The sequence below is a fragment of the Piliocolobus tephrosceles genome, chromosome 15, assembly GCF_002776525.5.
Source record: "Piliocolobus tephrosceles isolate RC106 chromosome 15, ASM277652v3, whole genome shotgun sequence".
NCBI lineage: Eukaryota > Metazoa > Chordata > Mammalia > Primates > Cercopithecidae > Piliocolobus > Piliocolobus tephrosceles.
The window spans coordinates 47,643,630-47,670,572 of record NC_045448.1 but is presented as its reverse complement, the minus strand read 5'-3'; the positions used below and the strand labels follow the sequence as shown (position 1 = coordinate 47,670,572).

Below are 26,943 nucleotides of genomic sequence, written 5' to 3'. Positions count from 1 at the left end.
TAATATGACCTCATATTGTTTTTAAGTGTTATCTATGTTTTTAAAAATGTATATATCTGTATAAATAAAGAAAAAAAAAACCCTGGAAGGGTAAGAACACAAACTAAACTGTTAACACTGATTACCACCATAGACTAGGACTGGAGGTAAAGTAGAAGTAGAGGTGTTTACCCTCTTGATTTTTTAAAAACATGACCTGACCCTGTAGTGCTTTTCAAATAAAGTTAAATTATTTTAAAAAAACACAAATTATGAGATATAGCAATGATAAAACACAAATGAGAAGCCACAAATGCACACTTTTGTTGTACTTTTACAAATTGTTTGCCAACAAATTGTAAAACAGCTTTCTCTCAAGCAGCAATAGTTACACTTCCTATTTGTTCTTCATATCCTACAAAGGATAAACCAAGAATAAAGCAAACTTGGTAAGAGAGAACCAATGGGGTTTTGTTGTAAAGAACAAACGAGGTAGAGAGATGCACTACTAAGTGCTGTAGAGTAAGAACAGAACACTCCAGATTTAAAAAACCAAAACATCTCTTTCTGTTTTTCTTTCTCTCTTCTTTTATGAGACGAATTTATGCTCTTGTTGCCCAGGCTAGAGTGCAATGGCTCTGGTCTTGACTCCTGACCTCAGGAGATCCACCGTCCTCAGCCTCCCAAAGTGCTGGGATTATAGGCGTGAGCCAACGCACCCGGCAAAACATCTCTTTCCCTTTTGTCTTATTTCTCCAAAGTCCATGAAGAGAGCTGATACCTCTAGTTCATCCTTACTGGTTTTAAAAGATACTCAAACAGGCCAGACACAGTGGCTTACGCCTGAAATCCCAGCACTTTAGGAGGCCAAAGCGGGCAGATCACGAGATCAGGAGTTTGAGACCAGCCTGACCAACACGGTGAAACACCATCTCCACTAAAAATACAAAACTTAGGCCAGGCACAGTGGCTCACACCTGTAATCCTAGCATTTTGGGAGGCTAAGCGGATGGATCACCTGAGGTCAGGAGTTTGAGACCAGCCTGGCCAACATAGCGAAATCCCTTCTCTACTAAAATTAGAGAAATTAGCCAGACATGGTGGCACAGGCCTGTAATCCCAGCTACTCTGGAGGCTGAGGAAGGAGAATCGCTTAATCGCTTGAAACCGGGAGGTGGAGGTTGCAGTGAACTGAGATCGCACCAGTGCACTCCAGCCTGCACGATAGGAGCAAGATTACATCTCAAAAAAAAAAAAAAAAATTAGCCGGGGATGATAGCCCACACCTGTAATCCCAGCTACTTGGGAAGCTGAGGAAGGAGAACTGCTTGAACCCGGGAGGTGGAGGATGCAGTGAGCTAAGATTGTGCCACTACATCCAGCCTGGATCACAGAGCAAGACTCTGTCTCAAAAAAAAAGATACTCAAACCACTTCCAAATGGAATGCCTTATCTAGATCAAATCTTTATTAATTTTTCCTTATCAATGGACATATTCTCGCCAAACTGGATTTCATATATAGTATATCAACTATATATATTTCATATATAGTATATCAACATAATTTTCAGAAAATTCAGAAACAACCATAGGACTTCTTTCCCTTCCTAAGCCCCCCAATTTAAACCCAAATAACAATTGCAATATTCAAAAGATTAAAATGTCAACCTTTCATTAATTTCCCAAAAATTAACTTTAATGAAAATGAAATTTAAGTTATTTCACAATTTTCACCTACAAAGCAGCATTAAGGACTGGGTGCAGTGGCTCACACCTGTAATCTCAGCACTTTGGGAGGCCAAGGCAGGCGGATCACCTGAGATCAGAAGTTCAAGACCAGCCTGGCCAACATTGCAAAACCCCATCTCTATTAAAAATACAAAAATTAGCTGGGCGTGGTGGCAGATGCCTGTAATCCCAGTTACTTAGGAGGCTGAGGCTGGAGAATCATTTGAACCCGGGAGGCAGAGGTTGCAGTGAGCAGAGATTACACCACTCCACTCCAGTCTGGGGGACAGAGAAACACTCCGTCTCAAAAAAAAAAAAGAAAGAAGTAAAATGGCAAAGAAAGGACAAGCTTCTAAAAAAACAAAGCACAAAGCAACATAAGCATAGCACAGCTCCCTCAACCTTTGGTCCAGATATTAAAGGCCTAATAAATTGCTAGTTTCACAAGTCTATTCAACACACAACTTCAGTAATAATTACAGTTTCAGTTTATGTTTCTGGTTAAAAGAAGCTTAAAGAAAAACACAACTACTCTGCTGTTTCCGTGACAACGTCAATTTTAAATCACAATTTTAGAAGTATCACAGTTATTGTTGGCATAACATAGTATACCTATCAATCCTACTCAATAAAATGACTCAGCTGTATGCAATTCTGCCAGTCAACATGCGAATTAATATTGTATTAAATTGCATACAGCTGAGTCATTTTGGGGCTCAGTTAACCCCTAAAATTCCAACAGAATTAATCAAATTCTTGCGGCTTTTTTTTTTTTGAGACAGAGTCTCACTCTGTCACCCAGGCTGGAGTGCAGTGGTGCAATCTCAGCTCACAGCAACCTCTGCCTCCCAAGTTCAAGCAATTCTCCTGCCTCAGCCTCCCGAGTTACTGGAACCACAGGCACACGCTACCACACTCAGCTAATTTTTTATATTTTACTAGAGACGGGGTTTCGCCATATTGCCCAGGCTGGTCTCGAACTCCTGAGCTCACACCTGTAATCCCAGCACTTTGGGAGGCTGAGGCAGGCCAAGGCAATCCAGCCGCCTTGGCCTCCCAAAGTGCTGGGGTTACCGCCACTGAGCCTGGCCAAATTACTGGTATTTTAAAATCAACATTCTGTCCCCTCTTTAACCCTACCATTTCTAAGCTTTCATTGTAAGAGCTGACTGGAATTGGTTGGGCATGGTGGCTCACGCCTGTAATCCCAGCGCTTTGGGAGGCTGAGGCGGGTAGATGGCTTGAGCCTAGGAGTTCAAGAACAGCCTGGAAAACATGATGAAATCCTGTCTCTAACAAAAAAACAAAAACTAGCTAGTCTTATAACTCATTCTCTAGACAGATAGATAGATAGGTTTTTTTCAAAAGAGCTGACTGGAATTGCCTGACAGCTAATTTAAAAGGCTGAGAGCAAATATGGTTCCTAACGAACTGTAATTACAAATTTATAATTCCTTTCTTCATCTGTCCTACATATGGATTAAAGAAGTCAGAACCACCCATTTGATACATTAAATAGCAAATACTGTGCAGGCCTAAAGAATTGTTAAAAGGGTAAGTCCCAAGAGTCCTTATGTTTATACATGCACTTGGAGTGTTGTTCTTTATCCTTTTAAGCTTTTTCTTTTGTCCATTTATGGATTCATCTGAAGCTTTAGTAATTTTTCCTTTTTAATGTCAGAATTCTGTAAGGAACATTGAACATATGTTAGCATATAAAATAGTTTATTCTTGTGAAAATGCTGACAAAATAATTTGTGTATTGAATTTGGTATTTTTATTGCCTTCTAGTTTAATATTGACTATTTCTTTTTATATAAAATAAGATTAATATAGCAATCTTTTTTTTTTGAGATGGAGTTTTGCTCTTGTTGCCCAGGCTACAGTGCAAGGGTGCGATCTTGGCTCACCGCAACCTCCGCCTCACAGGTTCAAGCGATTCTCCTGCCTCAGCCTCCTGAGTGGTTGGGATTACAGGCATATGCCACCACACCCGGCTTATTTTGTATTTTTACTAAAGACAGGGTTTCTCCATGTTGGTCAGGCTGGTCTTGAACTCCCGACCTCAGGTGATCTGTCCACCCTGGCCTCCCAAAGTGCTGGGATTACAGGCGTGAGTCATTGCGCCCAGCCAGAGACATATTTCTTATTAAGATTGCTACTTTAGGGCTGGGCGCGGTGGCTCACGCCTGTAATCCCAGCACTTTGCAAGGCTGAGGCGGGCAGATCGCGAGGTCAGGAGTTAGAGACCAGCCTGGCCAACATGATGAAACCCTGTCTCTACTAAAAACCCAAAAATTGGTCAGGCATGGTGGTGCTCGCTTGTAATCCCAGGTACTCAGCAGGCTGAGGCAGGAGAATCGGTTGAACCTGGGAGGTGGAGGTTGCAATGAGTGGAGATTGCACCACTGCACTCCAGCCTGGGCGACAGAGACTCCACTCAAACAAAAAAAGAAAGAAAGAAATATGTCTCCAAGTAAAGTATGGAAAGGTTGGCTTTGAAAAGAAATAAAAGTGTTATTTCTTCTTCTGAGAAAGAGCCAGAGAGTAAAAGAGTGAAAATACAGGCCGGGCGCGGTGGCTCAAGCCTGTAATCCCAGCACTTTGGGAGGCCGAGACGGGCGGATCACGAGGTCAGGAGATCGAGACCATCCTGGCTAACACGGTGAAACCCCGTCTCTACTAAAAATACAAAAAACTAGCCGGGCGAGGTGGCGGGCGCCTGTAGTCCCAGCTACTCCAGAGGCTGAGGCAGGAGAATGGCGTAAACCCGGGAGGCGGAGCTTGCAGTGAGCTGAGATCTGGCCACTGCACTCCAGCTCCGGCGACAGAGCAAGACTCCGTCTCAAAAAAAAAAAAAAAAAGAAAATACAGATAAATTTTGAGGTTTTAAGTGTTAAGGAAGAAATCATCTCCTTAGAGGTGGGAGATAGCTGAAGGCTTAAGGGAAAGTAAAAAATTGGGGGTTGGTCACTATAATGAGTCAGACAATAAAAGTAACATCCAGCTATCATTGAAAGCTAGAAAGCATGAAGGCACAATGGGACCTATTAGCACTGTGTGACCTTCTCCAGCAAATTTTTTTCTTTTTCGAAGACTGGGGATCAGGAAGGTTCTCACTATTTTCCCAGTCTAGACTTGAACCTGTGATCCTCCTGCCTCAGCTTCCCAAGTAGCTGGGACTACAGGCACAAGCCACCACGCCTTGCTTATCACAAATAATTTTGGCTGGGCATGGTGGCTCACACCTATAATTCCAGTACTTTGGGAGGCCAAGGCTAGTGGATCATCTGGGGTCAGGAGTTCAAGACCAGCCTGGCCAACATAGTGAAACCCTGTCTCTATTAAGAATATAAAAAATGGCCAGGCAAGGTGGCTCAAGCCTGTAATCCCAACACTCTGGGAGGCCGAGACAGGTGGATCACAAGGTCAGGAGATCGAAACCATCCTGGCTAACACAGTGAAACCCCGTCTCTACTAAAAAATACAAAAAAATTAGCTGGGCGAGGTGGTGGGCGCCTGTAGTCCCAGCTGCTCAGGAGGCTGAGGCAGGAGAATGGCGTGAACCTGGGAGGCGGAGCTTGCAGTGAGCCCGAGCTTGCAGTGAGCCCAGATCGCGCTACGGCGCTCCAGCCTGGACAACAGACTGAGACTCCATCTCAAAAAAAAAAAAAAAAAAGAATATAAAAAATTAGCCAGGTGTGGTGGTGCACACCTGTAGTCCCAGCTACTCGGGAAGCTGATACAGGAAAATCGCTGGAACCCAAGAGGTGGAACGTGCAGTGAGCTGAGATCACGCCACTGCACTCCAGCCTGGGCAACAGAGCAAGACTCTATCTCAAAAAATAAATAATGGCCGGGCACGGTGGCTCACACCTGTAATCCCAGCACTTTGGGAGGCTGAGGCAGGCGGAACACGAGGTCAGATCAAGATCAATCTGGCTAACACGGTGAAACCCCATCTCTACTAAAAAAAAAAAAACGGCCGGGGGCGGTGGCTCAAGCCTGTAATCCCAGCACTTTGGGAGGCCGAGACGGGCGGATCACGAGGTCAGGAGATCGAGACCATCCTGGCTAACACGGTGAAACCCCGTCTCTACTAAAAATACAAAAAAACTAGCTGGGCGAGGTGGCGGGCATCTGTAGTCTCAGCTACTCCGGAGGCTGAGGCAGGAGAATGCCGTAAACCCAGGAGGCGGAGCTTGCATTGAGCTGAGATCCGGCCACTGCACTCCAGTCCAGGCGACAGAGCAAGACTCCGCCTCAAAAAAAAAAAAAAAACTAGCCAGGCAAGGCGGCCGGTGCCTGTAGTCCCAGCTGCTCGGGAGGCTGAGGCAGGAGAACGGCGTGAACCTGGCAGGCAGAGCTTGCAGTGAGCCAAGATCACGCCACTGCACTCCAGCCTGGTTGACAGAGTCAGACTCCGTTTCAAAAAAAAAAATTTAATGGCCGGGCGCGGTGGCTCAAGCCGGTAATCCCAGCACTTTGGGAGGCCGCGGCGGGCAGATCACGAGGTCAGGAAATCGAGACCATCCTGGCTAACATGGTGAAACCCCGTCTCTACTAAAAATACAAAAAACTAGCCGGGCGAGGTGGCGGGCGCCTGTAGTCCCAGCTACTCTGGAGGCTGAGGCAGGAGAATGGCGTAAACCCGGGAGGCGGAGCTTGCAGTGAGCTGAGATCCGGCCACTGCACTCCAGTCCGGGCGACAGAGCAAGACTCCGCCTCAAAAAACAACAACAACAACAAAAATACAAAAAACTAGCTGGGCGAGGTGGCGGGCGCCTGTAGTCCCAGCTACTCGGGAGGCTGAGGCAGGAGAATGGCGTAAACCTGGGAGGCAGAGCTTGCAGTGAGCTGAGATCCGGCCACTGCACTCCAGCCTGGGCGACAGAGCAAGACTCCATCTCAAAAAATTAAAAAATTAAAAAATTAAAAAAATTAAAAAACAAATAAAAAAAATGATAATATTAATTTCTAATTCGATTGTTAAATAAAGTACACAAAGGAACAAATCCCTAGAAACTCATTTCTAGATGGCAATAACATATTCTCATAGTTGCAAGTAGGTTTTAGTCAATGGAAAGATGAACAGTACAGATCGGGTGCAGTGGCTCATGCCTGTAATCCTACCACTTTGGGAGGCAGAGGAAGGTGGATTACTTGAGCTTGGGAGTTTGAAACCAGCCTGAATATGGCAAAACCTCGTCTCTTTTAAAAGGAAAAAAAAAAAAAGTAACCTGGAAGGAAGATCAATCCAAAATGCTTAGTAAGGGAGATAACAGATTTCTCCTGAGAACTCCGAAGAAGGTTTAAACTAGGAAGCAGGAGGTACCACATCAGACAGACTTGAGAAAGAGGAATAATTACAAGAAACAGGCCGGGCATGGGGGCTCACACCTGTAATCCCAGCACTTTAGGAGGCTGAGGTGGGTGGTGATTGCTTGAGACCAGCCTGGCCGGGCTCAGTGGCTCATGCCTGTAATACCAGCACTGTGGGAGGCTGAGGCAGGCAGATCATCTGAGACTGGGAGTTCAAGAGCAGCCTGACCAACATGGAGAAACCCTGTCTCTACTAAAGATGCAAAATTAGCCAGGCATGGTGGCGCATGCCTGTAATCCCAGCTACTCAGGAAGGCTGAGGCAGGAGAATCGCTTGAACCCAGGAGGCAGAGGTTGTGGTGAGCCAAAATGGCACCACTGCACTCCAGCCTGGGCGTCAAGAGCGAAAGTAGGTCTCAAAAAAAAAAAAAAAAAAAGAGAGAAACCAGCCTGGGCAACATAGTGAGACCTCGTCTCTACAAAATGCAGAAAAAAGAAGAAGAAACAAACAAATCCTGCATAAGAAATGTATCTTTTTCTTTCTAGTCTGTGGTATTTCAACATTTGGCCTTGAAAGCCACAGGCCCTCCCCACTTGCTGCTAAAAATTATTGTCACCAAGAAAAAAATATTTCTTCTTACCCCACAGGTGGGGTAATAAGCAGATAATATTTTGACACATAAAGCCATCTTCACAGATGTTATTTCTAATGAACAAGTCTTGTAAAACCATTAGATTTTAGAAATTATTGCTATGTCCTGTGAAAGTAACCTTTCCTTACCCTCTTCTTCAAAAATCTACTTTGATAGCTTGCTTTCTAAAAAGTGTTACTCTGGTAATTATATTAAGTGACATTTCAGGTTTCTAAAGGGTCTAAACACATGCATCCTCCAGTTCTTAAACCAGAAGGGGATCACTGACACTTCCTCTATTCCCATAAACTGGAAATTAAAAATATAACCAATGGCCTATAAGCTTGAGTGTTAAATTATCAATCAGTTCCTTTAAAAAAATTAAAAGAGTAGAGAGAATAGACATACTTGTTTTGCTTGTGTAGGCCCAGACTCTGCTTGGAAGGATGTTCAATAAACACACACTGTTGCTCCCAGGGCAGGTGGTGGCAAAATACAATAGGAAATGTGACCCTGGAGCCATGCAAGACAGAGGCTCTTTATGGAGCTGACAGAGAAAGGTGGGTGACTTATCACTGTATATCCACCTGTCCTTTTTCAGTTTTGACACATATAAATGTAACTACTTATTCACAAATAATAAAAATTACAAATTGTAAATTGCCTTAATTACTTGCAAATTACCCAGTCCTTCCAATCTCTTTTTTTATTGATACTTCATAATTATACACATTTGGGGGTTTGTAATATTTTAATACATGTATACAATGTATAATACTCAAACCAGGGTAACTGAGATATCCATCACCTGAAACATTTATCTTTGTTTGGGAATCCAATCATTCCAATATCGTTTTTGTTGCTGTTGATTTTAGGTGTCTTTTTTTGTTTGTTTTTGATACGCAATCTCGTTTGTGGCCCAAGTTAGAGTGCAGTGCACGATCTCGGCTCACTGCAACCTTTGCCTCCCAACTCAAGCAATTCTCGTGCCTCAGCCTCCAGAGTAGCTGGGATTATAGGCACACACCACCACACCCATCTAATTTTGTATTTTTAGTAGAGATGGAGTTTCACCATGTTGGCCGGGCTGGTCTCAAACTCTTGACCTCAAGTAATCCACCCGCTGCAGCCTCCCAAAGTGTTGGGATTACAGGGGTGAGCCACTGCATATGGCCTGTTGATTTTTGTTTGAGACAGCATCTCACTATGTCACCCAGGCTGGAGTGCTGGGACATGAATATGGCTCTTTGCAGCCTCGACCTCCTGGGCTCAAACAATCCTCCAGCCTTAGCCTCCCATGTAGCTGGGACCACAGGCACATGCCACCATGCCCAGCTAAATTTTTTAAAAAATTTTTGGTAGAAATGGGGTGTCATTTTGTTGCCCAGACTGGTCTCAAACTCCTGGGCTCAAGCAATTATTCTGCCTCAACCTCCCAAAGTGCTGGATTATATGTGTGAGCCACCGTGCCCAGCCTCAATTTCTTTTTTTTTTTGAGACAGGGTTTCACTCTATTGCCCAGGCTGGAGTTCAGTGGCACAATCATAGCTCACTGCAGCCTCAAACTTCTGGGCCCAGGTGATATTCCCACCTCAGCCTCCCAAGTAGCTCGGGCTACAGGTACATATCACTACACTGAGCTAATTTTTTTTTTCTTTTGTAGAGATGGTGTCTCACTGTGTTGCCCAGGCTGGTCTTGAACTCTGGGGCCCAAACAATTCTCCCATTACGGCCTCCCAAAGTGCTGGAATTACAGGCATGAGCCATCGCACCCAGCCCCAATTTCTGGTTCTAAATCACTAAATCCCACTCCTCTTCCCCAACAAACCTGGCGTCAGAAATCACCTTAAATTCATCAAGCAGTACTTACCTATATTACACTTCACTTAAATTTTAAAACTTGTATCTAAAAGACTGAAATAAAATATATTGAAATACTAGTAATTTTTGGATAACAGAATTATATAACCTTTTATTTCCACAATTTTAAAGATTTTCTGACATATATGTTTAGTCACCTTAAGTCTTTTCTAGAATAAAGAGTTAAGTGCTTCCTATATATCAGACCTTAAGTATTTCATGTGTATTAAATCATCTCATGCTTATAATCCTATGAAGTAGCTGTTTTATTAATGTCATTTTAAAGGTGAAGAAACTATGACATAAAGGTTGAGTAATCTGCCCAAGATTACACGCAATATGAACAAAGGTACATTGGCTCCCAAGCACATATTCGATACCATACCATCTCAAATAAAATAAGCTTTTTTTTATAGTGAAAAAAACTTATTTAAAAAAAAATGAGTTCTGGCCGGGCGCGGTGGCTCAAGCCTGTAATCCCAGCACTTTGGGAGGCCGAGACGGGCGGATCATGAGGTCAGCAGATCGAGACCATCCTGGCTAACACGGTGAAACCCCGTCTCTACTAAAAAAAATATAAAAAACTAGCCGGGCGAGGTGGTGGGCGCCTGTAGTCCCAGCTACTCCGGAGGCTGAGGCAGGAGAATGGCGTGAACCCGGGAGGCGGAGCTTGCAGTGAGCTGAGATCCGGCCACTGCACTCCAGCCCAGGAGACACAGCAAGACTCCGTCTCAAAAAAAAAAAAAATGAGTTCTTTAATCAATCTAAATCATTACTACTCTATTCCTATGTAGCTCTCTGTACAGTTAAATGGTAAGATATACTTGCAAAACTGCGTATTACAATAAGTGGTAAAATCATGTGGATAACTGCAGGTTACATAAAACTAACAAAAGTATAAACTAATAACATACCTCTCCTCTATTCTGTTTTTATCCATGAGAGGCTGCTTAATCCACTGGTTAACAAGTCTTTGTCCTTGAGGGGTTTTACACTTATTCAGCAAGGCAGCCAGAGACTGAGAGCCAGTAGTATCTTCAACAGAACCCTAGTAAACAAAAAATAAAATAGAAAGAATGGCACACTCATTAGTGAAAACCTTACTATGCCATGAAAAACAGAGAAACAATAACATAATATTCTTCACATATTAAGAAATTTCCACAAAAAGTTCCTCTTCCTAAGACCAACTTTCAACCTCTTAATCCGTATGTTCAGCTGTACATTTCTCCCCCAGCCAAAACCACTTTATAATTACTACAGTTTTATTTTTTATTTGTTGAGACAGGGTCTCACTCTATTGCCCAGACTGAAGTGCAGTGGTGCCATCCTGGCTCACGGCAAGCCAGAACTCTTGGGCTCAAGGAATCCTCCCACTTTAGCCTTTCAAGTAGCTGAGACTACAGGCGCATGCCACTAAGCCCCGCTAATTTTTTCTCTTTTGTAGAGACAGAGTCTCATTATGTTGGCCAGGCTGGTCTCAACTCCTGGCCTCAAGTGATCCTCCCAACCTGGGCTCCCAAAGTGTTGGGATTAGAGGCATGAGCCACGTCACCCAGCCACTTACTGCAGTTGTAGACATAAAGCTTCTTAGAATGTCATTTTAAATTGCTAGGCCAGGCACAGTGGCTTACGCCTACAATCCCATCACTTTGGGAGGCTGAGGCAGGCAGATCACCTGAGGTCAGGAGTTAGAGACCAGCCTAGCCAACAAGGTGAAACCCCATCTCTACTAAAAATACAAAAATCAGCTGGGCATGGTGGCAGGCACCTCTAATCCCAGCTAATTGCCCAAACCCGAGAGGCAGAGGTTGCAGTGAGCTGAGATCACACCACTGCACTCCAGCCTGGGCAACAAGAGACTCCATCTCAAAAAAAAAAAAAAAAAGAATTGCTATTAGTAGTAGTACACAAAATTATTCATAAAGTAAGGACTAATACTACATAGATAGCTTGAAACTAGAGAAAAAAAAAAAAGCAATTCGAGAGCAAGGCACAGAGGTGCACCTGTAGTCCCAGCTACTTTGGAGACTATGATACAATTGCTTGAGCCCAGGAGTTCGAAGCTGTAGTACACTCTAATGGCACTTCCTGTGAATAGCCACTGCACTCCAGCCTAGAGAGCATACACAGTGACACCAGTCTCTTAAAAAAAAAAAAAAAAGCCTTGAAAAAAAAATAGCAGAGCATGGTGGTTCATACCTGTAATCCGAGCTGCTACTCCAGAGGCTAAGGCAGAAGAATCACTTGAAGCCAGGAGTGAGTGAACATCCTGGGCAACACTGTGAAACTCCAACTCTGAAAAAATGTTAAAATTAAGCAAGCATAGTGGTTTGTGCCTGTAGACCCAGCTACTCATAAGGTTGAAGCAGGAGGATCGCTTGAGCCCAGGAGTTCAATACTGCAGTGAGCTATGATCTTGCCACTTCACTCCACCCTGGGTGACAGAATAAAGCCCAGTCTCTAAAAAAGTAAAAAGTAGGCCAGGCGCGATGGCTCAAGCCTGTAATCCTAGCACTTTGGGAAGCCGAGGTGGGAGGATCACCTGAGATCAGAAATTTGAGACCAGCCTGGCCAACATGGTGAAACCCTGTCCCCCTGTCCCTACTAAAAATATAAAAATTAAGCAGGCATGGTGGCAGGCAACTGTAATCCCAGCTACTTGGGAGGTGGAGGTTGCAGTGGGCCGAGATTGTGCCACTGCACTCTAGCCTAGGGGACAAGTGAGACTGTCTTTAAAAAATAAAAAAAGTTAAAAAGTGGAGTGGGGGAGGGGAGAGAACAGAAAAAATAGCCATTTGAAGCTATTTACCTAATCCAATTATAATAATATTTCAAAATATTTTAGCTCCTTAATAAAATTCTTCAGTATATGTCAATGAAAACATTTTTAAACCATTCAACATTTTTAACCTTTTTTTTTTTTTTTACCTGAAAAAGGTTAAGGGCTCTGACTGCTGCAATATCCAATTTCATGTACTGGCTGAAGTCAAAAGTAGTCAGTTCAAACTGTCCAAAATTGGAATCATCTGATAAGAGTTCTAAAAACTTGATTACCGCAGACAATGATGAAACTGCAACCTAAAATTAAGAATTTAAAATCAAAGATTTCTATACCACTGGATCCAGTTCTAAAGATTTTCAAAAACAAATGCAAAATGAAAATAAATTCTGAACTCCATCATTTTCCTTGGTGTTCCTTCCCAGTCCAAACCAAGAAAACCAAAGGTTAATCTCTTGAGATTTGAAAATGGTTTTTACAAGGTGAAAATTAATGGTAATAGCAGCATTATTTATAATAGCCAAAAAAGAAAATTACCCAAATGTCCATCAAAACTAAAATGGGGGCCGGGCGTGGTGGCACATGCTGTAATCCAAGCACTTTGGGAGGATGAGGCGGGCAGATGACTCGAGGCTAGGAGTGTGAGACCAGCTTAGCCAACATAGTGAAACCCCGTCTCTATTAAAAATCAAAAATTAGGCCCTTTCAACCTTGAGGTTAGAGTGAGAAAATGGTTATCTATGAGAAAGTGGGCCCTCACTGGACAACAGATCAGCCAGTGCCTTAATTTTGAACTTCCCAGTCTCCAGAACTGTGAAATAAAAATATAAAAATTAGCTGGGCATGGTGGCACATGCCTGTAAACCCCAGATACTCAGGAGATGAGAAAGGAGAATTGTTTGAACCCAGAAGACAAAGGTTGCAGTGGGCTGAGATCACACTATTGCACTCCAGCCTGAGCAACAAGAGCAAAACTCTGTCTCAAAAACAAAAAAGAACTGTGAAAATTAACTGTAATCGCAGGAGTATTTGTAACAGGCAAAAATGAAAATTACCCAAATGTCCATCAAAATTAAAATGGGGGTTGGACACAGTGGCTCACGCCTGTAATCACAGCACTCTGGGAGGCCGAGGCAGTGGATCACCTGAGGTCAGGAGTTCAAGACCAGCCTGGCCAAAATAGCAAAACTCCCTCTCTACTGAAAATACAAAAATTAGCCAGGCACGGTGGCATGCAGCTGAACCCAGAGGCAGAGGTTGCAGTGAGCTGAGACTGCGCCACAGCACTCCAGCCTGGACGATAGAGCAAGATTCTGAGACTCCATCTCAAAAAAACAAAAAAAAAGGTTAAAATGGGGAGAGTAGCAGCGGCAGGGGGAAGGGAAGTAAAATGGATAAATTCTGACATGTTTGTGCTATGAAATATGAACGCAAAAATCCATAACTACACTCAATGATATGGATAAGTCTTACAAATACTGAATGAAAGAAGCTAGGGAGAATATATGATATAATTCCATGTATATAAACTATAAAAACAGGCCGGAGGTGGTGGCTCATGCCTGTAATCTCAGCGCTTTGGAAGGCCAAGGTGGGTGGATCACCTGAGGTTCAGGAGTTTGAGACCAGCCTGACCAACATAGAGAAACCCCATCTCTACTAAGAATACAAAAAAAGATTAGCCAGGCGTGGTGGCACATGCCTGTAATCCCAGCTACTTGGGAGGCTAAGGCAGGAGGATCACTTGAACCCGGGAGGCAGAGGTTGTGGTGAGCCAAGATTACGCCATTGTACTCCAGCCTGGGCAACAAGAGCGAAACTCTGTCTCAAAAAAAAAAAAAGCTTACTATCATTGATACACAGCTTAGGTTTTGAGACAAATACGACAAATATCCTTCTAAAAAGTCACTATAATTTACAAATTATTTATATTATATATTTACATTATATATATTGTAATTCACATTTATAATCCATATACCTGATTCTCCATTTCTGGCAATACAGCACTATTCATCTGTTCTCCCTTTTTGCCTTTCAACAACCGGTTGAGGTCCTGATAAATGTCTTTCATGGAAAAGTCAGCTTTTTTTCTTTCTGTGATCAGAATCCCTCCTCTTTGAATAATCTATTTGGAAATAAATAGTTTAAACTACTATGAAAAAAGGAATAAGAAAAGCAATAATGAAAATTATAACAGATAAGTATAGTGATAACAGATTAGCCTACATTAAATGTTTACACAATGTGCAAGACATTGATAATATGATGTACTGACACACTTTTTATATCAATAAACTAAATTTTCATCAAAATATAAAATTACATTCACATAAAGCTTTCAAAAAATAGTCCCAACTGTAACAACTCTTTTTTTGTTTTGAGACAGAGTCTCACTGTCGCCCAGGATGGAATGCGGTGACACAATCTTGGCTCACTGCTACCTCTGCCTCTCAGGTTCAAGCAATTCTCCTGCCTCAGCCTCCCAAGTAGCTGGGATTACAGGAGCAAGCCACCATGCTTGGCTAGTTTTTTTTTCTTCTTTGCATTTTTAGTAGAGACAGGTTTTCACCACATTGGACAGGCTGGTCTCGAATCCCTGACCTCAGGTGATCTGCCCGCCTCAGCTTCCCAAAGTGCCAGGATTACAGGTGTGAGCCACCGCCCCCGGCCACAAATAACAACCCTTAACAGAACTATTACTTGTGGAAAGTTGCTTAGATACAATCTATGCTAAAAATGTCCATCACATGTGTTATCTCCAGCGGTGCTTATGGTACTTGAAGACCACAAAAAGTAAAGAATCCTTGGGAGATACATACCTTAAGAAATATCTAGGCCAGGTGCTGTGGCTCACGCCTGTAATTCCAGCACTTTGGGAGGCTGAGGTGGGGGGGATCAGCTGAGGCCAGGAGTTCAAGACCAGCCTGACCAACATGGTAGAACACTGTCTCAACTAAAAATAGAAAATTGGCCAGGTGTAGTGGGGCATGCCTGTAATCCCAGCTACTCGGGATGCTGAGGCAAAAGAATTGCTTGAACCCAGGATGTGGAGGTTGCAGTGAGCTGAGATCAAGTCATTATACTCCAGCCTGGGCACCAAGAGTGAAACTCCACCTCAAAGAAAAAAAAAAAAAAAAGAAGTATCTAAATAATAAACTACATGCCTATAACAAATGACACAATCAAAGCTGAGCACGGTGGCTCATGCCTATAATCCCAGCACTTTGGGAGGCCGAGGCGGGTGGATCACAAGGTAAGGAGTTAAAGACCAGCCTGGCCAAGATGGTGGAACCTCACCTCTACTAAAAATACAAAAATTAGCTGCATGTGGTGGTGCACACCTGTAATCCCAGCTACTCAGGAGGCTGAGGCAGAAGAATTGCTTGAACCTGGGAGGCGGATGTTGCAGTGAGCTGAGATGGCACCACTGCACTCCAGCCTAGGTGACAGAGAGATTCTTGGTCTCAAAAAAAAAAAAACAAAAAACAAAAAATAAATCACACAATCAGAATTTAGTTAAAATAAATAGCAAAATAACAGGCTAAAGTTCCACTCGAACTATCAAAACATGCTAAAGAACTGCATCTTATTTGATAAAGCCATAATTATAATTACAGTGGTATTTACTGTAATAATTACTCTTTTGGAACACAAGACAGAAAGGAAAGGGAGGAGAAAAGATCTGAGGTAAAATAAATCTTACATAAGAAACAGTTTGTTTTAATGTCCAATTAAATATACAGTTTCTGTCAATGTAAACATCAAAACATTATTTTAATTAGATACAAAAAAATAGTTTTTTATTATTTTTCCTTAAATAAAACAGTATCATGTCAATTAAAGAGCCTTTCCTAGGCCTCGAATCTCCTCTGTCACTAGACTCAATCTGCTTACCTGTCTCAGTTTCCCCATGTCTCCAGCAGTCTCTCCTCCAGGTAAAACACATTCCTTTGGTCCAATCTGGATGAGGAGAGCCTCAAGATTGGAGAACTGATCATTATCAGGGAATTCACACAGTCCTAGCTTCCTCTGTATGGAATCCACATACCCAACTCCAACCTGTCTCTGGCCATCAACTGTGGACATTTTAACACCCACAACACCAATGGAAGCTGACATATCATTGTTACCAAAGAGAATGTCTTCAAACTGAGATAGATTGCCAGGAGAAGCCTAAGTAAAAATAAAATTTCAAAAATTTAACCAACTCTTCAATGTACTTTAAAATTTTACTAGCAAAAAGGAAAAATCCAAACTCAATGAACCTTATTAATAAAATGCTTTCTTTTTTTTTTTTTTTTTGAGATGAAGTCTTGCTCTGTCACCCAGGCTGGAGTGCAATGGTGCAATCTCAACTTACTGCAACCTCTGCCTCAAGGTTTCAAGCAATTCTCCTGCCTCAGCCTCCCGAGTAGCTGGGAATACAGGTGCACACCACCACGCCCAGCTAATTTTTGTATTTTTAGTAGAGATGGGGTTTCACCATGTTGGCCAGGCTGGTCTCAAACTCCTGACCTCGTGATCTGCCTGCCTCGGCCTCCCAAAGTGCTGGGATTACAGGTGTGAGCCACCGCACCTGGCCAATAAATTGTTTTCTTATAAAAAATAACTGGCCGAGTGCACTGGCTCACGCCTGTAATCCCAGTACTTTGGGAGGCCAAGGCGGGCAAATCATGAGGTCAGGAGATCAAGACAATCCTGGCCAACATGGTGAAACCTCGTCTCTACTAAAAATACAAAAATTAGCCAGGTGTGGTGGCACGCACCTGTAATCCCAGCTACTTGGGAGGCTGAGGCAGGAGAATCACTTGAATCAGGGAGTCAGAGGTTGCAGTGAGCCAAGATGGCGCCACTGCACTCCAGCCTGGCAACAGAGCAAGACTCTGTTTCAAAATAAATAAACAAATAACTGCTCGTGGTTGGGCACAGTGGCTCACACCTGTAATCTCAGCACTTTGGGAGGCCAAGGCAGGCAGATCACTTGAGGTGAGAAGTTCAAGATCAGCCTGGCCAACATGGTGAAACCCCATCTCTACTAAAAATACAAATCTGTGGCACTCATTTGTGGCCAGCCTTACCTATTATAAGGATCTTACAAATACTTATCTCTATTAAGACCTTAGTACTGGCCCTGCCCTCCCCTTCCCTGGCCCTCCCCCCTCCTTTTCCCATCCCCTCCCCTTCCCTCAGAAATTATCTATCTAATCTATCCCTCTATAGAGATGGGATCTTCCTACATTGCCCAGGGTGGTCTCAAACTCCTGGACTCAAGCAATCCTCCTGCCTTGGCCTCTGCAAGTTAAACTGTGACCTCAATCTCCTGGGCTCAAGTGATCCTCTCACCTCAGCCTCTTGATTAGCTGGAACCACAGGTGTGTGCCAACAGCCTCAGCTAATTTTTTTAAATTTTTTTATCTTCAATAGAGATGAGGTTTTACTATGTTGAGCAGGCTGGTCTTGAACTCCTGGGCTCAGGCAATCTGCCTGCCTCAGCCTCCCAAAATACTGGGATTACAAGCAAGAGCCACTGTGCCCAGCCAAACTGCAACTTTCTAAAAACCACATGCTAATTGCTACTAAAGTATCTCAAAGCATTCTATTATCACAATCTACCTAAAATACTAAAACACAATTAAATTCTTCACATATTTATTTTTCTACTCTTAAAAAAATAAGTAAATTAAAAAGGAAGATAATTACCTTATATGCCAAATACCAATCATTCTCCTTGGATGCCTTATTTCCAGCTCTGTTCTTATAAACTTCAACTCTATACTGACGAACCAGAAGAAGATCTTTTACAAAAGATTCAAAATTCATTTTACTAAGCACAACACTCTGCAGATTCTTTGCTCCTTAAAAAAAAAAAAAAAGTACATTACAGATTTGAGATATTACATGTTCAAGCACTGTATTAGTCAGACTTCACACTGCTGATAAAGACATACCAGAGTGTGGGAAGAAAAAGAGGTTTACTGGACTTATAGTTTCACGTAACTGGGAAGGTCTCACAATCATGGCAGAAAGCAAGGAGGAGCAAGTCATGTCTTACATGGATGGCAGCAGGCAAAGAAAGAGCTTGTGCAGGTAGACTTCCATTTTTAAAACCATCAGATCTCATGAAACTTATTCACTATCACGACAACAGCATGGGAAAGATCCATCCCCATGATTCAATTATCTCCCACCAGGTCCCTCCCACAACACATGGGAATTCAAGATGGGATTTGGGTGGGACACAGCCAAACCATATCATTCTGCCCCGACCCCTCCCAAATCTCATGTCTTCCCAACAGTCCCCCAAAGTCTTAACTCATTTCAGCATTAACTCAAAATACCACAGTCTAAAGTCTCATCCAAGACAAGGTAAGTCCTTTCCACCTATGAGCCTGTCAAATCAAAAGCAAGTTAGTTACTTCCCAGATACAATAGGGTACAGGCATTGGGTAAATACAGCCATTCCAAATGGGAGAAATTGGCCGAAACAAAGGGGCTACAAGCCCCATGCAAGTCCAAAACCCAGCATGGCAGTCAAATCTTAAAGCTCCAAAATGATCTCCTTTGACTCTATGTCTCATGTCCAGGTCACGCAGATGCAAGAGGTGGGCAACTACAGCCTTGGACAGCACTGCCCCTGCGGCTTTGCAGGGTACAGCACCCCTCCCGGTTGCTTTCATGGGTTGGCGTTAAGTGTCTACAGCTTTTCCAGGCACATAGTGAAAGCTGTCTGTGGATCTACCATTCTGGGGTCTGGAGAATAGTAGCCCTCTTTTCACAGCTCCACTAGGTGGTGCCCCAGTAGGGACTCTCTGTGTGGGGGCTCTGACCCCCCGTTTCCCATCTGCATTGCCCTAGCAGAGGAACTCATGAGCGCCCCACCCCTGCAGCAAACTTCTGCCTGGACATGCAGGCGTTTCCATACATCCTTGAAACATAGGCAGAGGTTCCCAAACCTCAATTATTGATTTCTGTGCACCTGCAGGCTCAACACCACCTGGAAGCTGTCAAGGCTTCAGGCTTGCACCCTCTGAAGCCATGGCCTGAGCTCTACCTTGGCCCCTTTCAGCCATGGCTGGAGCAGCAGGCCACCAAGCTGCTAGGCTGCACACAGCATGGGAACCCTGGGCTGGCCCATGAAACCACTTTTTTCTCCTAGGCCTCTAGGCGTGTGATGAGAGGGGCTGCCATGAAAACCTCTGATATGCCCTGGAGACATTTTTCCCATTGTCTTGGGGATTAACATTGGGATCCTCATTACTTATGCAAATTTCTGCAGCTAGGTTGAATTTCTCCTCAGAAAATGGGATTTTCTTTTCTATCACATTGTCAGGCTGCAAATTTTCCAGACTTTCATGCTGTTTCCCTTTTAAAACTGAATGCCTTTAACAGCACCCAAGTCACCTCTTGAAAGCTTTGCTGCTTAGAAATTTCTCTGGTCAGATACCCAAAAGAATTTCTCTCAAGTTCAAAGTTCCTCAAATCTCTAGGGTGGGGCAAAATGCCACCAGTCTTTTTACTAAAACATAACAAGTGTCACCTTTGCTCCAGTTCCCAACAAGTTCCTTATCTCCATCTGAGACCACCTTAGCCTGGATTTCATTGTCCATATCATTATCAGGATTTTGGTCAAAGGCATTCAACAAGTCTTCAGGAAGTTCCAAACTTTCCCACATTTTCTGGTCTTCTTCTGAGCCCTCTAAACTGTTCCGACCTCTGCCTGTTCCCCAGCTCCAAAGTTACTTCCATATTTTCGGGTATCTTTTCAGCTGCGCCCCACTCTACTGGTACCAGTTTACTGTTTTAGTCCATTTTCACACTGCTAATAAAGACATACCCAGCTGGGCGCCGTGGCTCATTCCTGTAATCCCAGCACTTTGGAAGGCCGAGGCGGGCAGATCACGAGGTCAAGAGATCAAGACTATCCTGGCCAACATGGTGAAACCCCGTCTCTATTAAAAATACAAAAATTAGCTGGGCGTGGTGGCATGCACCTATAGTCCCAGCTACTTGGGAGGCTGAGGCACGAGAATCGCCTGAACCCAGGAGGCAGAGGTTGCAGTGAGTCGAGATTGCACCACTGCAGTCCAGCCTAGCAACAGAGTAAGACTCTGTCTCAAAAAAAAAAGAGACAGCTGAGACTGGGCAATTTACAAAAGAACAAGGTTTAATGGACTTATGGTTCCACACGGCTGAGGAGGCCTCACAATCAATGAGGAAGGCAAAGACGAATAAGTTACATCTTACATGGATGGCAGCAGGCAAAGAGAGAGGGCTTGTGCAGGGAAATTCCCGTTTTTAAAACCATCAGATCTTGTGAGGCTTATTCACTACCAGGAGAACAGCACAGGAAAGAGCCACCCACATGATTCAATTATGTCCCACCAGGTACCTCCCACAACACGTGGGAATTCAAGATGAGATAACGGTGGGAACACAGCCAAACCATATCAAGCACCTAACACAATGCTAACCCAAAAACTTCCAGTGTTTTCTCAGTAATTTATTCATTTAATAAATTGTTTACGAAGCACTATTATATGTGCAGGGACTATGGAAGGTAATAGATACAAAACAGTGAATAAGCATAGACACTCTGCTTATATGGAGTCTACACATAAAAATCAAAAGTTCTAAAGATGATAACTTTTTAATTTTTTTGTAGAGATGGGTCTCGCTGTGTTACACAGGCTGGTCTTCAACTCCTAGCATCAAGTTATCCTCCCACCTCAGCATCCCTAAGTGCTGAGATTACAGGCACCAACCACTGCATTTGGCCTGTCCTTTCTTATAATTTGTTTTAAAGTCTTTTTTTTTTTTTTTTTTGAGATGGAGTCTCACTCTGTTGCCCAGGCTGGAGTGCAGTGGCAGTATCTCCGGCTCACTGCAAGCTCCGCCTCCCGGGTTCACGCAATTCTCCTGCCTCAGCCTCCCAAGTAGCTGGGGCTATAGGCACCTGCCACCACGCCTGGCTAATTTTTTGTATTTTTAGTAGAGATGAGGTTTCACCGTGCTAGCCAGGATGGTCTCGATCTCCTGACCTCGTGATCTGCCCACCTCAGCCTTCCAAAGTGCTGTGATATTTTTAGTACAGGCAGGGTTTCACCGTGTTAGCCAGGATGGTCTTCGATCTCCTGACCTCGTGATCCACCCACCTCGGCCTCCCAAAGTGCTGGGATTACAGTCAAGTGCCACTGCACCTGACCTGTTTTAAAGTCTTACGTAAAATCTATGTAGGTCAGGTGCACATTGGGAGGCCAAGGTGGGAGGATCACTTGAGGTCAGGAGTTTGAGACCAGCCTGGCCAACATGGTGAAACTCCATCTCTACTAAAAATACAAAAAATTAGCTAGGTGTGGTGGCATGTGCCCTTAATCCCAGCTACTTGGGTGGCTGAGGCAGGAGAATCGCTTGAACCCAGGAGGTGGAAGTTGCAGTGAGCCAAGATTATGCCACTGAACTCCAGCCTGGGCGACAGAGTAAGACTCCGGCTAAAAAAAAAAAAAAAAAAAACTTCTGACTTTTAATTGCCTACAGCATAAAATTCCAACAGCTCAACACAACATGAAAAACCTTTTGTCATCTAACCCCACCCACCTGGGCCAGTCTCCACACCTTCCTTTTCTACACCACCAACGCCAATCTACCTCCTTTCAAGCCCTCTCCCTAGCAAACTTCTAGTCCGCCAAGACTTAACGTGGACTTTGGTGTCTCATATAACGCCTCTTCCCACGTCTCCAGTTTCTGGCGATCCTGCCTCGGCGTCTCTTGCAACCTCACACCCATAACCCTCCAACTTGAATTGTAGTATTTTCTGCCTTACTCTCCAATAGTGATCTGTATGACAGTAGAGGTATTTCTTTTTCATCTAGTGTCCATAACCCTGCCTAACACATTTCTATCTAACGAATGAAACCTTTTGCATCAGGAGCATTGCATTTGCACTAGTCCTCCAGTCAGGACTAGAACCCACAACTCTACTCCCCCTAGGATGCTCTTTTCATTAGCATAACTACATAGCTGCAAAAAAAGCGCAAAGAAAACAGGGAGAAAAGAGGTTAACTAGGCCTATCCAGAACATTTGGCCCACATAGGGTGAGACGTTTGTAGCTTTCCAGGGAGAGAGAATGCTGGATAGATGGGGTCGGGTGACGGAGAGCACTGAATGCTGAGCTAAAGCAGATAGCGTCCATGACTAGCCCAAGGCTACACGTTAATAAGCAGAGGGGCAGCGACTTGATCCCAAGCAGCCCAGCTCCAGAGTCCGTTGGTCCTGACCACTTCATCATACTGCCCCTCAAGGGCGCTCCATTACCAGCCCCTTAGCTGGGCCGGCGGTATAAATGGGAGCGTCGTGGGAGCAGAATTACGTGGATGGCATGAAAGGGTCTCCTAAACCCCCCCTATTTTAAATCTCCCTCCTGGCTGCTGTTTGTAGTAAGAGATTCTGACCGTGTTTCTAATGAGCGCTACATGTAGGGCCACGGCGAGGAATGCAACCGCTGGAAAATGAACTAGAACAATGCATTAAAACGCCTGGCACGACGTAAACACTCCGTGATCACAAGTTCAGATCCGGGACGGCCGGAGAGGCACGGGTTTCAGGGCTGAGGGGGGCGTCCCTACGGAGCCAAGCAGAACCTGGGGACGGCGGACTTCCCACCAGCACAACGTTCCGCCCCCGTGCCTCCGCGCTGGAGAGGCTGCTCACCACCCACTTTCTGAGGCGAGAATGGAGCCGCGCCACAGGGCCCCGGGTCCCCCTACAGCACGCGCCGTCCTCGCCCTCACCTGCCGGCCCCATATACTTGATCACGCCCTGGGTCTTGAACACCTCCCGGGCGGCCAGCAGCGCGTCCTCGCCGTGAGCCGTATAGAAGTCGCCCCGGTCGAAAAGGCGCACCGTGGTGGTCGGTTTCTCCGGCATGCTCTGAAAGAAACGCACGAAGCCGACCTCGGCCGCGCTCTCCAGCTGCAGCGTCTCCTTAGGTTGCACCGCCATGTCGGAACCTCCTCACCTCCGAGCAGAAGGAACTGCGCGACCCCACACCCACTATACTGTTTCCCGCCTCCCCTCCCACGTCCCCCGAGCGGCGTCCGGCCACGGCGGCCACACCCAATCAGCTTCCACGGTTGCGTTTCGGTGGGTGGGAGTCTGCCGCTGCAACCAATCATAAGCAGACGCTGCCCAGCTTCCCGCGCACACTGGGGACTTTAGCTACTGCGCATGCCTGCGTCTAGGTCGCGCGCAGACCCGCAGACCTGCATCCTTGACAGAAAGCAGGTCTCTGTGTTTTCTCAGGTCCAAGGCTTGGAGCCCCTGGGTGGGTGGATGCAAGGGTAGGCAGCCACCAGGTGGAAGATTTCCGGCAAGTACTGAGCTCGTAATGTGCCCGGAAGCATGGGAGTAACATCAGAAGGAAACTTGAAAACAAAACAAAACAAAAAAAACTAGCCTTCCTCCTCCTCCCAGTATTTTGTTGAAACGTATGCCCCTCTGCAACTGCCCCTCTTTCTTTTTAAGCAAACTGCCAACATCGGGATTACGAGTTTATTCTACACAGCCTCCTTAACTGCTGCCTATTAGCCACATTATCGTTTCGTCCACTCGTTGATGATTCACTCATTCAAAAACATTTACATGGCCTGCTACGTCCCAGACTGCTCTTGGCTCTGAGGATCACCAGTAAAAAGAAAAATCACTGCCTTTTTTCTGCTTACATTCTAATATGAGAAGATTCAGATAATGAATATAGCAAGTAAATGAAATGGTACGTTAGAAGATAAGCGTTTGTGGCCTGGCGCGGTAGCTCACGCCTGTAATCCCAGCACTTTGGGAGGCCGAGGTGGGCGGATCACTTGAGCCCAGGAGATTGACACCACCCTGGGCAACATGGTAAAACCCATGTCTGTGATCCCAGGTATTAGCGGGGCTCAGGCGAGAGGATCATCTGAGCCCGGGAGGTCGAGGCTGCGGTGAGCCGTAAATTGTGCCACTGCACTCCAGCCTGGGCGACAGAGTGAAGACCCTGTCTCAAAAAATACAAAATAAAAAGACAAACGTTTGACGCCAGGCGTGGTGTCACACGCCATAATCCCAGTACTTTGGAAGTCCAAGTTAGGAGGATCGTTTGAGCCCAGGAGGTCGTCTGCCCTCAGCTATGTTCACGCCACTGCTCTGCAGCTGTGGCGACAGAGCGAGAGAACCTGTCTTGAGTGGGGGAGGGGAAGACCAGTTAAGGAAGAGGAAGGTTGAAATTTTAAAACGTTAGCAAACAGCGAGGCGCAGTGGCTCACGCCTGTAATCCCAGCATATTGGGAGGACGAGGCGGGTGGATCACCTAAGGTCAGGAGTTTGAGACCAGCGTGGCCAACATGGCGAAACTCTCTCTCTACTAAAAATACAAAAAGTACCCGGCATAGTGGTGGACGCCTGTAATCACAGCTACTGGAGAGGCTGAGGCAGGAGAATCACTTAAATTTGGGAGGTGGAGGTGGCAGTGAGCCAAGATCACTCCACTACACGCCAGCCTCGGTGACAGAGCCAGACTGTCTCAAAAAATAAAATGTTAGCAAACACCTGAAGGAGATCAGGATCCATCCTGCAAAATTAACTCTTAGAAAAAGTTTTTGATGCCGGGCACGGTGGCTCAAGCCTGTAATCCCAGCACTTTGGGAGGCCGAGACGGGTGGATCACAAGGTCAGGAGATCGAGACCATCCTGGCTAACACGGTGAAACCCCGTCTCTACTAAAAAATACAAAAAACTAGCTGGGCGAGGTGGCGGGCGCCTGTAGTCCCAGCTACTCCAGAGGCTGAGGCAGGAGAATGGCGTAAACCCGAGAGGAGGAGCTTGCAGTGAGCTGAGATCCGGCCACTGCACTCCAGCCTGGGTGACAGAGCCAGACTCCGTCTCAAAAAAAAAAAAAAAGAAAAAGAAAAAGTTTTTGCTGACCGGTCGCCATGGCTCACGCCTGTAATCCCAGCACTTTGGGAGGCCGAGGTGGGCAGATCACCTGAGGTCAGGAGTTCGAGACCAGCCTGAATAACATGGTGAAACTCCGTCTCTACTAAAAATACAAAAAAAAAAAAAAAAAAAAAATAGCCGGGTGTAGTGGTGGGCGCCTGTAATCCCAGCTACTCGGAAGGCTGAGGCAGGAGAATCCCTTGAACCCCGGAGGCGGAGGTTGCAGTGAGCCGAGATCACACCATTGCACTCCAGCGTGGGCAACAGGGCAAGAGTCTGTCTCAACAAAAAAAAAAAAAAAAAAAAAAAAAGATTTTTGCATTCTCCGGTTTAGTTTACCCTTCCCCCATGGAAGTGGTTCCAAAACCTAATTCAGCAGCAGAATCACCCTGGGGGGATTTAAACATATTCCTGTGCCCGACCCACACATAATGGGTCTTAATTTCTGGAGTGGGGCCTTGGAATCTTTTTTCGTTTTTTTCTTTTTTTTTTTTTTTGAGACGGAGTCTCACTCTGTCACCCAGGCTGGCGTGCAGTGGCCGGATCTCGGCTCACTGCAACCTCCGCCTCCCGGGTTCACGCCATTCTCCTGCCTCAACCACCTGAGTAGCTGGGACTTGTACAGGCGCCTGCCACCACGCCTGGCTAATTTTTTGTATTTTTAGTAGAGACGGGGTTTCACCGTGTTAGCCAGGATGGTCTCGATCTCCTGACCTCGTGATCCGCCCGCCTCGGCCTCCCAAAGTGCTGGGATTACAGACGTGAGCCACCACACCTGCCCTTTTTTTTTTTTTTTTGAGACGAAGTCTGGCTCTGTCGCCACACTGGAGTGCAGTGGCGCAATCTCGGCTCACCCTGGGTTCAGGCGATCCTCCTGCCTCAGCTTCCCGAGTAGCTATGACTACAGACACACACCACCACTCCCAGCTAATTTTTGTATTTTTAATAGAGACGGGGTTTCACCGTGTTGGCCAGGATGGTCTCGTCTCAATCTCTTGACCTACTGTTCTGCCCGCCTGGGCCTCCCAAAGTGCTGGGATTACAGGCGTGAGCCACCGCGTCCAGCCTGTAATCTTTATTATTATTATTATTATTATTATTATTATTATCATTATTATTATTATTATTATTATTATTTGAGACCGAGTTTCGCTCTTGTTGCCCAGGGTGGAGTGTAATGGTGCGATCTTGGCTTACTGCAACCTCCGCCTCCTGGGTTCAACCAATTCTCCTGCCTCAGCCTCCCGAGTAGCTGGGATTACAGGCATGCGCCACCACGCCGGCTACTTTTTGTATTTTTAGTAGAGATGGCTTTTCTCCAAGTTGGTCAGGCTCGTCTCAAACTCCCAACCTCCTGTGATCCACCCACCTCGGCCTCCCCAAGTGTTGGGATTACAGGTGTGAGCCACCGCGTCCAGCCTCAGCCTGGAATCATTTTTGAAAGCTCCCTGGATGTTCCTGACAATCAGCTCGATTTAGAAATCTGAGGGGCACAGTGGCTCACGCCTGTAATCCCAGCACTTTGGGAGACCGAGGCAGGCAGATCACCAGATCAGCAGGTCAAGATCAGCCTGACCAATATGGTGAAACACTGTCTCTACTAAAAATACAAAAATCAGCCGGGCATTGTGGCGGGCGCCAGTAATCCCAGCTACTCAGGAGAATGAGGCAG

The 26,943-nt window shown here is 45.1% G+C and overlaps 1 protein-coding gene across 1 annotated transcript in view; it reads right to left on the bottom strand.

The window, feature by feature from the left end:
* MSH2 (mutS homolog 2) overlaps positions 1 to 23,431 on the bottom strand; it is a 74,684-nt gene extending 51,253 nt beyond the window's left edge. Inside the window, exons 1-6 of the mRNA XM_023223854.1 lie at positions 23,096 to 23,431; positions 18,008 to 18,162; positions 16,202 to 16,480; positions 14,286 to 14,432; positions 12,454 to 12,603; positions 10,437 to 10,570 (exon numbers count right to left, since the gene is read on the bottom strand). Of these exons, the coding sequence (XP_023079622.1) occupies positions 10,437 to 10,570; positions 12,454 to 12,603; positions 14,286 to 14,432; positions 16,202 to 16,480; positions 18,008 to 18,162; positions 23,096 to 23,306 (1,076 nt within the window). The 5' untranslated portion in view covers positions 23,307 to 23,431. The remainder of the gene's footprint in view (positions 1 to 10,436; positions 10,571 to 12,453; positions 12,604 to 14,285; positions 14,433 to 16,201; positions 16,481 to 18,007; positions 18,163 to 23,095) is intronic.
* Positions 23,432 to 26,943: the final 3,512 nt, after the last annotated feature.